Consider the following 12,320-nt stretch of genomic DNA (forward strand, 5'->3'; position numbering starts at 1 on the left):
GATGGCAGTGGAAAAGAGGGACAAAAAAAATTGGTCTTATAATGGTAACTTTACCTAAGGAGGGGCTACTGTCATTCCATAAATATATTAAAGAATAAAAAGGTACTATACCTCTTCTCACTAGTCTCAGATGTCTGATTTGTGAATAAAGTGCGCACCAACTGCTTGGGAGCCGGACCTGCAGTTAATCAGGTTAATAATGTCATTTCATTATAAAATTTCTGTTAATAGAAAAAGTAAACTTGGCAAAACATGTTAACTTTCACTACAACAAAGAGATATGCAAGACCATGTTATACACACTGTACTTTATTTGTTAAAAACAATGTTTAAAAAAAAAGTTATGTAATGAAATGGTGCAAATTCAGTTTAGGATTCAGATATTTCTCTACACTAAATTTTTAAACTTACCTTACGTGAAAATTATACATATCAACTGTTGCTGAACATGATTCTCTCACCCAATAGCCAGGGAGGAGCAGCAGACAATCTGAATTTTAGTTTCAACCTACTCATGCTGACATCAATTGGGTACTGCTGTGTACAGCAGCAGAGCCATAAACAGCCATAAATACGATCTCTGACTTGCTCAGTATTAGGGTAGAGGAAAGAGAGACAGTTAAGAAATGCAATTGCAGGGTGAGGGAGGAATGTTTTTCCTAACCCCCAGCAACAGTAAAGGATCCTAACAATACTGTTACGGCATGTGGCACTTCAAAAAGCTGGAGCTGCACTGAAAAGAAGAATTGCACAAGTGTCATATTTTAGTAAACGGCTAGACCTGCTGATGAAACATTGCATAGGGCACAAGGCCAGGCACTATCATAAGGAGATGGAGAGAAGGCAAGAGCATGGCATGCCATCAGAGAGGAGTAAGATGTATCAGTGATCTAGTAAGGATACTTATTAGTTTAGGACAGAGTTTGATTCTTTGCTTCTTGAACTATGAGAGGCGAGGGGGAGATTTTCACATTACACTGACCAAGACTTGACTACTGGAACAGTGCTGACAGGTTCCTGAGAGAGGTGAATGCAGCCCTCTTCACACAGATGAACGGTTGCAAATTTGTGGAAATTTGGTGGAGAAGGGGAGGTAAAAAGTAGTAACTCTAGTTCCTCCTTGAGAAGAGATGCATACAAATAAGTGAAGAGGGTGAGAGAAGAGATGTATACTGTTAGAAACAAGGCAGTAGTAAACAAAAGATATGGAGAGTAGGGGAACCCTTTCAGCAACCAGAAGACTCAGATACAAAAAGAGAACACAGAGAATGCAGCTCCTCTTCCAGCAGCCAGAGAAGGCGGAGTTTCAAGTTTATCAGACATCTACTAGCTAGAAGCTGACAGGGAAGATGGAACCATTGAACAGAGCTCAGGGATCAGCATCCTAAAAGAAATTCAAGCACTCTTCCTTTTCTCAGTTGCTGCAGGGGAGCAACGCTTTTCACCTGAACATTGCTCCACTTTTTGTATCAGTTCATGATCAAGTGAATAAGTCTCCTTACTATTAGGTACCTGGTAAAAATTCCAAGTCCTGTGTGGAGATGAAGGAGGGTTGGAGAGAAAGAATGGGTGATGAGATAAATAAGGAGAATAATGTTGAGAGAGTATATGGAGGGAGAAGTAGTTAAAAGAAAGTAGAGAATACATAGAGAAAAGAAAAGAAAACAGACACTAATGACAACTCACAAGCCATGATCAGTTACTGGCAAAAAAGAGTTGAGTGAATACAGGAAGGAAAAGAAGGTAAAAACAAAAAGCAAAAGATGAAATAAGTCAATTTGATAGACTAGTACTCAATTAACATCTGATTTTACTGACATCATATATTATATCTGATTAATATCTTTTGGTATTCAACTGGTTCTTGTAACTGGCCAAATACTATTCTAATATACTTGATTAATTCCACCAGTAATAATCTAATATAGCCCAAAAAATTAGGTATCAACAAGTGCTGTTGGTATATTACTTTTAAACTGAGTACATAACTTTTATTCTTTTAAATTACTGGGGATGTGGCTCTGGAGGGCATGGTTGCCAGATACCATATTTTTCACTTTGATAGTAGGCGTCGTTCTAGGACTGCAAGGTAAGTTTTCATGCCCTGCTGACACCAATAAATTTTGTAACATTCCTATTTGAAAAGCAAGAAGAGGATTCCTTCATCACCACCATAAACAGACCTCTCAGAGTACACAGAATTTACAGTTTAGATTTTTTACCTTGAGAGTCACTCTCTATCTCCTTTTTGGCTTGCTTAGGTGGTGGTGGTGCTGCTGCAGTACTTTTCACTGGAGTGCTTTCTGGACTTGTATCCAAATGCAAGCTAAAACTCTGAACAACACAACAGAACAGATGATAGATCAAAGTCAAATTGCTCCAAGTTCTGTCCCTATTTCATTAAATATTTTATGAGTAAAACCATTACTGAGTTCCTACAAGATCAGTTTAACACTTTTCCCAGTTCTCTTTAAGACTTCGCTTAATGAACTGATAAGCAACCCCATGTATATATCTGTGGCACTATCTAACGTGGCAAAATTTTGTTACATTACACATTCAGTGCATATGGATGCTTATTTGGAAAGAATATGGTTATTACATGTACTCCTATGTTCTTAGAACATTGCATTTAAACAAACCTAATCATGAGCATAAGTAGTACTTTGCTCTCCCATTCCCCTTAATGTACATTTTCTGCAAAAGATAGATACGGTATTTTAAATTAATCAGCTATGACATTTTGATTTGTTGTGCTATGCACTTGAGTTACTGGAGAATTTTATTTTTTTTAAACTATTGCCCTTAGTAATACATAACAGATTTGTTTTCCTGTTTAACTTAGAGCAGAATCACAAGTCAACTCAATAGCAGATTAAGGTTCCTGTACTGAAATGTTTTAGTTGCACAAAATGTTACTGATAAAGCTACTTACACAAGCACAGACAGCACTGTTAGGTACTAGAATAAATTTAGGAAAAGTATCCTCCCACCACATTCCATAAATAAAAAGAATTACCTCATCTAGTGCTGGCTCTGGAACATGTTTTGTCCGATTATCCAACAAGCCGTTTTCAGCAACTTTTTTTGTGGGTTGCTTTGTTTCCGATGTCACATCTTTAGCTCTGACTCTTTCAGAAGAAACTGCTCCCAATTTCTCCTGTACATGAATTGTACTTTTATTCTCACATGGCTTTGTCACTGACAATTTACCTTGGGCCTTTGAAAGCCGTATTTCCGCACCCGTGGCTTGACTTGATTCTGGAACTTTAATTTTAGTTTCTAACAAATCCAGCTTGGGAACACTTGCAGAGTTAAATTTATTTTGATGTATATTATTAGCTTTCACTAGTTTAATTCTGGTCCACTTAGAGTTTTTGTTTGCAGGACTATTTCTGCCATTCAGAACACATTTGACAGGTATTCCTTTTTTGCTGGGGAAAAAACGCTTGCACTGAGTGCTCTGATTTGGTTCCTTCTGAGTAAGCATTACAGTCTGTGACAGCTGTGTTTCTGCATGTTTCTCTTCTCCTTTTCCATATTCAGTGTTGGGAGAATCTCTTTTCACCTCTACTGTATCTGACTCAATTTCACCTGCAATTTCTTCACAGAGTTCAAGAATGCTTACCCGTTTGGACTTCACAACATTCTCAGGCTGATTGGCTAGATCTTTTTCATTTATAGGTGGCTGCAAAACTCTCTTTGCTTTTACACTGCTTTTCACATTCTGATGCACTGGTTGTTTTTCCTTATTTATTGTCACAGAAGTTGTTTGAAGAGGACTTACCATTTCTACTTTTTTATGAACAAGAAATAATCTTGAGCCTTGCAAGCTATGCTGAGAACTGTTGGAATCATTGGTTTTACGGTCCATTTTACATTTTTTCTCTGGAAGAGAGCTGGTTATTCCTACAGTTATTTCTTCATCTCCACTTATAAAATTAGATTTTGTTTTCTTATTTTTCTTTTCTGTTTTCTGCTTAAGAGGTTTAACTGTTTCAATTCTAGTACCCTGAATACATCCTTTTGTTCGAGTGCCCTGTTGCACTTCTGAAGCTTTTCCTTCTTTAATTTCTCTATTACGAAGGGATCTTGCTGATGTATCCGATAACTGCTGCAATCTATGTGATCGCCTGGTTAGCTGCTCATCTGGGATAATGATGTGTCTTGGCGTAGGAATGTCTCGTACTGACTTTTTCTGGCACACTTCCTTATTTTGTGTGGCTTTTGGTTGCTGTTGTGTGTCTTTGACAGCTATTTTAGTGTTTGTGCCTGATGATCTTGTCATCATGCGCATTCCTAATTCAGGTTCACATTTGTTGTCACCAAAAGATTTAATCAATGGTTGTTCAGCATCTTGAGAAGTTGACTTTTTTGCAAGATTCTTTTTAGGATTCTGAACTTGTATCCCTAAATTTTTATCAGTCATTTTTACAGCTCTAGTACTTGTAGAAGAATTACTTTCTGCAGAATTTCCCTTAACAGATTTCATATCCACGTGTATGTTCCTAGTTTCATTTAAAGTTTTTACAGACTGCAAGACAGACTGCCTAATACTTTGAGGTTTCAATGAACTCTTTTTAATATCTGAAGTTGACTTTAATTGCTGTCTCTTGCTTTCAACTGAAACTTTGGTTTGTAAAGCACATTTGTCCTTCCCTTCAGGACCTGTTTTGGAGGAAGCCTTTGTAGATTTCAAGAAAGTACTATGGTTTATTTTTGGAGTTCTGGAGGGTGTTTTTGTAGTAGATATTTTACCTAATGATTTCAGGGATGATTTTTTCATAGGTACTGTTTTACTGGATCTTTCCTTTAATTGAAGTTCACACTGCTTTGAACATTTCTGCCCTAGTTTAGAACGGGAGGACTGCCTAGCACAATTATTGATGGCTTTATTTACCACTGACCTGTTAGGTTTGACCAAGATTTTAAGCATTGCTTTCTTCTGCATTGCACTTTTATTTGGCTTTGATTTATTTATGACATGTTTTGTGGCTGACACCTCTTTTTCTTTCTTTGTTGATGATTTGCTGTTCCTATCTAGCTTCCGACGTTTAGCAGAAGATTCTGCTATTGCTGACTTCCTTTTTTGGGCTGCCATTTCTGCAAAACAACAATTGAACCGAATTTCTACAAATTTTTTCAGCTACTTCTATTGTTAATGTACATTATTAGCCATATTATATAAAAGGAGACATATTGGATTATTAATTTTGTCTATTTACTATCAGTGTGTACTAGTCACGATCAGAAGGCAAAATCTGTTAAGCCATTTTAAGTTTAGTATACTACATTTATTTTACTTACACGTATTTTATAAGAAGCGATCGATGTTTCAGAAAAAGTAACTTATCAAGCTGTGCCAAAAGCATTCCTTACAAATTTGGTTGTAGACAAGGCATTACATGTCACCTATAAAGAATAAAACATTTATGGAGATATTTAGATCCAGTATGTTTGTTTTGTTAACTTTTCCCTTGTATTTCTCAGTCTCTGAATTCAAGCATATAGCTCCTGACCACCTATATTACATTTTTTTCATTCTTTCAAATAATAATTAGCTTTAAAGTATGAGACTCTCAGGCAAAAGCGACATGTGGACTTTATGCAACCCTCCATATTCTGTCTTTGTGACAGAATTTTAAATCAGGACCCTTCATTTGCAGTTGTAGCTCTGCATTCTGTTACCCAAAGCCCCAAGGAGCAGAGGACAGAATAGGGCACTTTTTGGAGCTCCGTCAGTACAATATTTAGATGTCACTGTAATGCAACACTATATGCTCTCATATGTATCCCTCACAGAGACTAAGGATGCACTTTTGTACTCCCAACCTCTGAAATGTCAAGCATCAGAGGGGTAGCCGTGTTAGTCTGGAGCCGTCCTGCATCTGAAGAAGTGGGTATTCACCCACGAAAGCTCATGCTCCAAAACGTCTGTTAGTCTATTAGGTGCCACAGGATTCTTTGCTGCTTTAACCTCTGAAATGTTATAGCATCAGACTGTTAGCACTTCTCCCAATTAACTCCATAATTAAAAAAATCAAGTAGCCTCTGAGGACACAGAAGCAGTTATGTGGATAACCTTTACCTCCAAGCCTTTCATCTTTCCCCACATTAATCAGTAGGAAAACAATGATTTCTGCTAGTAAGAAATTTGACTATCGAGTGCCATAGCAAACAAACCTACATACAGATACTTGCATTAGCTTGTAAAAAACTATTCTGTTTGCTAACAGATGTAATTTATAGGCCTGATACACCATCTCAAAGTGTTCAAATGTTGATCCTCTTAAGGTGAGCGGTATGCCCTGTTCACTGTCTGTGGCAGTTTTAAAGGCTAGTCACAGCAGTCTTGATTTTTTTTTTCCCCTAGCAAAACACAGAGCAGAAAAGAGTCCACTGCCACTTCTGCCCCCCAGATGAGTTATATGGAGGACAGGTTTGTCAGTGAAACAAAGAGGATCCAACTCATGTGCCACCCTCTTCCACACACAGCTGCTGCAGTTTAACTCCTCCCTTCGTTCTCACTTCAGTCTAGTAGCACTAGGAGCTTCCTGGACATGCAGGCCGCGCCCAGTCTTTGCCCCGAGGAGGTTGCAGTCTAAGGCTGCCCAGAGGTTGGAAGAAGTGGGAGAGTGGATGGGGACTGCCCGTTATAAGTTGATCAACGATCCTGGCTCAGGAAAGTGACGGAAAATACCAGCCTCCCTCACAGTTGGCTCCGAGCTGTGGGGGGATTCAGCGGGACCGGGGACCAAGCTACGAGCGGGCATCACCCGCGTGCTGACACAGAAATCCTTTGCGGCCTGTAGACTTTACACCCCGCCCTCACGGGGGTGGGGGACGCAAAGCCTGGTCCAGGGGCCCGAGCCTGAGCCTCTCAGTAATAACCAAAACGGGGCTGGGGGCGTCCCCTCATGGACCTCAGGGCGCGGAGACCCGCCGCGGGGGAGTGGCCGTTTGGGGCCGAGGGCAGCGTTCAGGATCGAGGGGGTCGCGCTCCAGGGTCTTCTTCCTCCCCCACCAGTCACTGCGCCTGGGAACCAGAAGAGGCGGCAACCGGGACTGGGGGAAGCTGCTCGATCACGAGGGAAGGGCCCGCGGCCGCTCAGCCTCTGGCGGCGGAGGGGGGCCGGGCTGGCGCCCCGCGGTCACTTACCTCAGCGAGTCTCCTCCGGTGCGCGCCCGCAGCGCGAGCCGCTGTTCTGGGGAGCGGGGGCACGCGGCGCGAGCTGGGGGAGGGGCAGGGGCTCGCGTTAGCCGGTGAGTGGCGCGAGGTCACTGTCGCTCGTGCACCTTTCCCATGTCGCCCAGAAGGCTGCAGCCTCGCTAGAAAGCAGAAGCAAGTGGATGGAATCTCTTCACATCCGGGCACACAGACAATCCTGCTACTGCCCCGCCCCGATTTATGACGGTTACCAGACTGCGACGCTTGTTGTTGTTGCTCTCTGATGCCGAATCCGGAAACCGCTTCCCGGCACAGCGTAACTTCCGTCGGTGGCTGTTGGACGAGAGCCCTGCTACTGCTAAGGAAACGGCTCGGGAGCTGGAAAGAGGAAGGGAGGCCTGGGTGTAGTCAGAGCGGCCCCTGGCGGCCGGAACGGGGGCCGATCCAGTCCCCTGTTTGGTTTGGGGCTGTCTGAGAGAGGGCTTTGTCTTACAGGGGCACAGATTACCCCCCACCCTCTGTCCCAATTTTTCACACTTGCCGTCTGGTCACCCTAGTGCCAGTTGCCCTTCTCATAACAGAAAAGGACAGAGCCAAGGATACTGAAAGCAGCAATACTAATTCACATCTCAACTCCTTTTCCGTTTACACAGGCAGAAGCCCCCCACCCCCCACCATGCATGGCCATGCCTTCCAGACCGTGGCACCCACTTGTAGCTCTGGGACTTCCAGTCCTGTCCTCATCACACTTCTTTTGAAAAGTCTTTCCATCCCATCTTGGGTCCCCCACTCCCTTTCTTGCTGTCCTCTTTAGGGTTGAATTGGTTGGATGTATTCCTGGAGATTTCATCACATGACATAATCTTTAATTAAAGATTAATTTTTAATTCCTGGAAACTCCGGGCCAATCTGGGAGGGTTGGCAATGCTAGTCTTCTTCCTCCTGTGCTTTCTCTCCTGGGCATTCTCCAGTTCTTATCACATAGGCAGCCTGCCTCAAAAATGCCATCTGCAGTCTATCACTGACAGTCCCACCATCTTCTCCCTAATATTTTACCATGTGCACTCTGTCTCCCCTCTGCTTCTCTGCCATTCTCCTTAGTGTGTTATTTTCTTCCACCGTCCATCTCTATAAGACTCAACAATAAGGCAACAGTAATATTTTGTTTAAATTTATTTCTAGTAATAAAGTACTTTCCAAACAGAAGAGATGGCACAAGTCTTGCCCCAAGGAATTCATAATCTAAAGACAGTTGAAAAAGGTGGGTAGGGAGGAAAAGGGACAATATGCACACAATTAGATGATATTTATTTCAATTATATGTACTACACATGACATGTAAATTATTCCCAAATTACTATTCTAGTTTGTCATTGCCATTCAGCAAATTTTCTACCAGCAAAGTAATAAGAAGAAAACAAATCAAAGGATACATTTTATTTAATATACATACAGCATGTGATTAACATCTGGAGCTCATAAATGTGATATCACTAGGGTCAAGGGTTTACCAGGATAAAATAAAGATTAGCTGTATAAATATATAATAAGAACATCTACAACCTACATTAGAAGGAAATGAAAAAGTTAGAAGAGAGATAAACCCTCATGTTCCAGGACTTGTGCCAATCTATATCTTCTCTTAAGGGTAGGCTATGATAGAAGTTGTTCATTTATGACTTTATGCCATCTTCTGTTGAAGTATCTTGTTTTGGACGCTGCAATGGAGACTAAACTAGTGATTTCATGTATCTTTCCCAAACTTTCAGCACTTAGTCTCTGTGTATAGAATGGAATTTCTGAGCATTTCCATATAAATCTCTCAGTTTATTCATAATATTTTTTAAAGTGGGCATTTTGAGAATGTTTTAATTAAATTGTTTAATCCTCTCTAATAAATGGCTTTCTATAATATTTCAACCTCAGGAGATTCTATAGTTTATCTATATTCCTCAGCCCTTGCATTTGTACAGTATACTGTTTGGGAAGAAAATTGCTGAATAGAGTTAGCAGTATAGTGATGTTTTACTCTGCTTCTAAATCCTAATTTGTCATTTAGTGACATTGAAATGAAGAATCTACCTTATTTTGTAAGATCCTCTTTCCATGCACGCTTCAGTGAAGCACAATTTGTCCTGGACTGATGGAAATTTTCAGTAGCGGCAGCTTTGTAAAATAGCTGATAGCAGGAAATGTTATTTATAACTCCCTATAGAGCTGCTCCTTTAACTCACCGTAATCCAGTATGACTTTACAACTAATGTACCAACATGTGCTCTGCTTCTGTGTTACAATAACCTGCAAAATAGCTTCCAGAAGCAGGATACCATAATCATCTGGGAGCTTGTAAACCTCCTGGAAAATGTTAGAAGCATCTCTGCATACTTCATGTTAAAAATGTAAATTCACAGATACATTTTCCCTTCTTTTTATTGTTAACATGAAGTATGCAGAGACGGTAACATCATCTGGGTGAATGTAAGATAACAAACTTTTTTACCTTATGATGGGAAGCCCTAAAGAATGTACCATTGCTGTTATATATTAAATCCAAAAGTTTGAATAAAGCTGTCAAGGCTGAATCCCGACTCTGGCACTTCAGGTGCAGAGGTGAAGGCCCTCAATGATTTTAAAAATTAATACTTGCCACTCCTGGCTTGTATTACACTCCCAAGGTTACAACTTTTCTCTGACCTTGGCTTGGTAAACACTGCCACCACCCAAATGCAAAAAACTTGAACAAAGGAAGGAACACTTGTGAATTCCTCTCTGTGGGGTACCCTCAAGCCCTTTCAGACACACCCCTCCGGGGAAGAGCTGAGAAAGAAAACAAAGGAAATTAGCTGTTGCCACCAGTTAATTGAACAACATATACACAAACCTTTTAGGACACCAAAAATCCAATCCTGTTCTTAAAAAAGGTACATTTTATTAAAAAACAGAAAGAAAGAAAATACATCTGGCACCTAGGTTTTTGCTAGATTTTAAAAGAGCAATTCCAAAAATCAAGCACCCAAAATAGCTTGATGAAGGAGAAAGAGAATAGATTCCTGGCAAACCTGTAGCTCCAAAATGTCTCACCACTATTTCAATCTAAATTTAGCGAAAAATCAAATAAGACTCTGCTTTGATGAGTGGAGGGCAGATACCAGAGGTCAGTGTCTTGGGTAGCTTGTGGAAGTGTTATCCAGGTCAGTGGCATTTTTTAATTAACTATATGGAAGGCAACAGAGTGGTTAAGTGTTGAAATTAGGCTTCTATTCATAACCACATCATCCATCAGTGCTACTATAGCCATTCTCATGCCATGTTGCTTTGGGAAAGGTTCAGGATAGTGATACAGATCAGGTTGTTAAAGCTGGTTGCCACTAGTCTGCTCCAGTCAATTTCATAATCCTTATGAAAAAGAAATGACTGCACAAAAGTTCAGTATTTTTAAAGGTACGGAAGGGTCTTCGGGAAATGTGTGAATGTAGATATATTTAGGTTAAGGTTTAATTCCTGCACAGGCTTACACACATGCATAACTTTAAACATGTGAGTTGTCACATTGATTTCAAACAACTAAAGGATCAGGGCCTAAGTGATATGAGGCAAAGAAAGGAAGGATAATAAATCTGCCATTGATTATGTGATTTACAGTTGCACTATAAGAAGTTTCCTTAGCAAATGTCTTTTAAAGAGGTTTAACACAGAGCTATGAACAACACAGTTATGTAAATATAACATGAAGAGCGTTGATTCCATAATTTATTTATTGGTTAAGTGACATGTCGGAGCCTGCTTGTATGTGCACAAATCTTTTGTTCTGAAAATGGATATGAGCACACATAAGGCTTCTAAAAATCATTCATGTATTAACATGTGCAGTTTCATTTGGCTTTTACATTTCATTTTTCTTGTGTTGGCTCTACAAGGGCAGAGTTAAGGTTATATCTGTTATTTGGTTGAGATTCAACGCCTTGTTTAAAAAGTTAAACCTTAAAAAGAGACACAAATTTTTTTAATTGACTAATGTCAATTTTCTGTCAGAGCATCCTTTTTATAGCATGTCCTGAAATTTATTTTATATATTTGCTTACTCGATGAGATATAGAAGGCTCTTTGGAGCAAGCTAACAGCAATAACACCAAACATGCTGAGGTGTATCGTTTGCCTTGTGCTCTCTTTTCCAATGCCTGTTCAGGCAGGTGGTGAAGCCAGCTTTACAGCCCTTGTGCCAGAAGAACTGCGCAAGAGGACCATTGTAGCTCCAAGTATTTGTCAGAGCATCAACAAAACAAGGAAGCATACAAAGTGCTGTCGTGCATAAAGCAAGAAAACTTAAAAAAATAGATTTCCCTCCCTCACCATTTCTTTGAGTTACTTGTTTTAAGTATTACTTGGGACAATAGCAGAGACAATTTGTTCAGATGAAAATGGGGTTTTAAGGTTGATAGAGTCATAATCTCCTGACTTTCTAATGTATTATTTTTTAAAACTCGTATGTTCTTGTAGGGTAATATAAACTTAAATTATATAATTATGCAATTTGTTATTTGCCACCTTTATATGGAATAGGTATTATATATATAACACTACACAGGATGACATAAATGAGGAAGTACAAGGTGTGTTGGGTTTAAAATTACAGTTTATTACAGTACTATATTTCAACAGAACCTTTGGTAATATATAAATACTACAAATTAGCTAGCAATGTTAAAAATAAACATGTAAGACAAATATGGTATTGGCATTATAAATAAATAATAATTAATTGATAATAAAAAAAACAGCCCTAAATCTGAATATTTTCTTCACAAGGTAAAACAGTAAATGAAATGATCAGTCTAATACTGCTGCAGTCCATGCTTAAACCTAAAGATTACTTTGACAAATCAGTCCTGTTTTATGTTCCTTCTATTTTCATATTTCAATATTTTTCTCATCAATGCCCTTAGAAATGGATCAACTTGTAACATGCTTTAAAATATAATACATGTAATTTTGAGAGTTAGTTACTAAAACTGTTATATTACAAGTCATCTAAATTGAGTCTCCTAAAAATGAAGTGTCTTAAATTAACCCCCTGAGGAATTATAACGTTTGCTTAATGGTTTTAGTTAAGTGCAATTTCATATATTTAGAGTGTTGTTTTATTTAACGTCAT

General features: G+C 39.4%; 1 protein-coding gene and 1 long non-coding RNA gene across 10 annotated transcripts in view; one reads left to right on the forward strand and one right to left on the reverse strand.

Moving 5' to 3' along the window:
• ESCO1 (establishment of sister chromatid cohesion N-acetyltransferase 1) overlaps positions 1–7,440 on the reverse strand; it is a 56,646-nt gene extending 49,206 nt beyond the window's left edge. For 4 of the 6 annotated variants that reach the window (XM_050939198.1, XM_050939202.1, XM_050939201.1 and 1 more), the window contains exons 1-5: positions 7,160–7,409; positions 5,308–5,412; positions 3,020–5,103; positions 2,223–2,334; positions 112–178 (exon numbers count right to left, since the gene is read on the reverse strand). In XM_050939198.1, coding sequence (XP_050795155.1) covers positions 112–178; positions 2,223–2,334; positions 3,020–5,101 — 2,261 coding nt within the window. In that variant the 5' untranslated portion in view covers positions 5,102–5,103; positions 5,308–5,412; positions 7,160–7,409. The other 2 variants (XM_050939199.1, XM_050939200.1) reach the window with 2 other exon arrangements.
• Positions 7,441–7,850: 410 nt separating this feature from the next.
• Positions 7,851–12,320, forward strand: part of LOC127044429 (uncharacterized) — a 41,352-nt gene continuing 36,882 nt past the window's right edge. For 3 of the 4 annotated variants that reach the window (XR_007772488.1, XR_007772491.1, XR_007772490.1), the window contains exon 1: positions 7,851–8,429. This is a non-coding gene — a long non-coding RNA (uncharacterized LOC127044429). The remainder of the gene's footprint in view (positions 8,430–12,320) is intronic. The other variant, XR_007772489.1, reaches the window with a different exon arrangement.

Source organism: Gopherus flavomarginatus, chromosome 2 (assembly GCF_025201925.1).
Source record: "Gopherus flavomarginatus isolate rGopFla2 chromosome 2, rGopFla2.mat.asm, whole genome shotgun sequence".
NCBI classification, from domain to species: domain Eukaryota; kingdom Metazoa; phylum Chordata; order Testudines; family Testudinidae; genus Gopherus; species Gopherus flavomarginatus.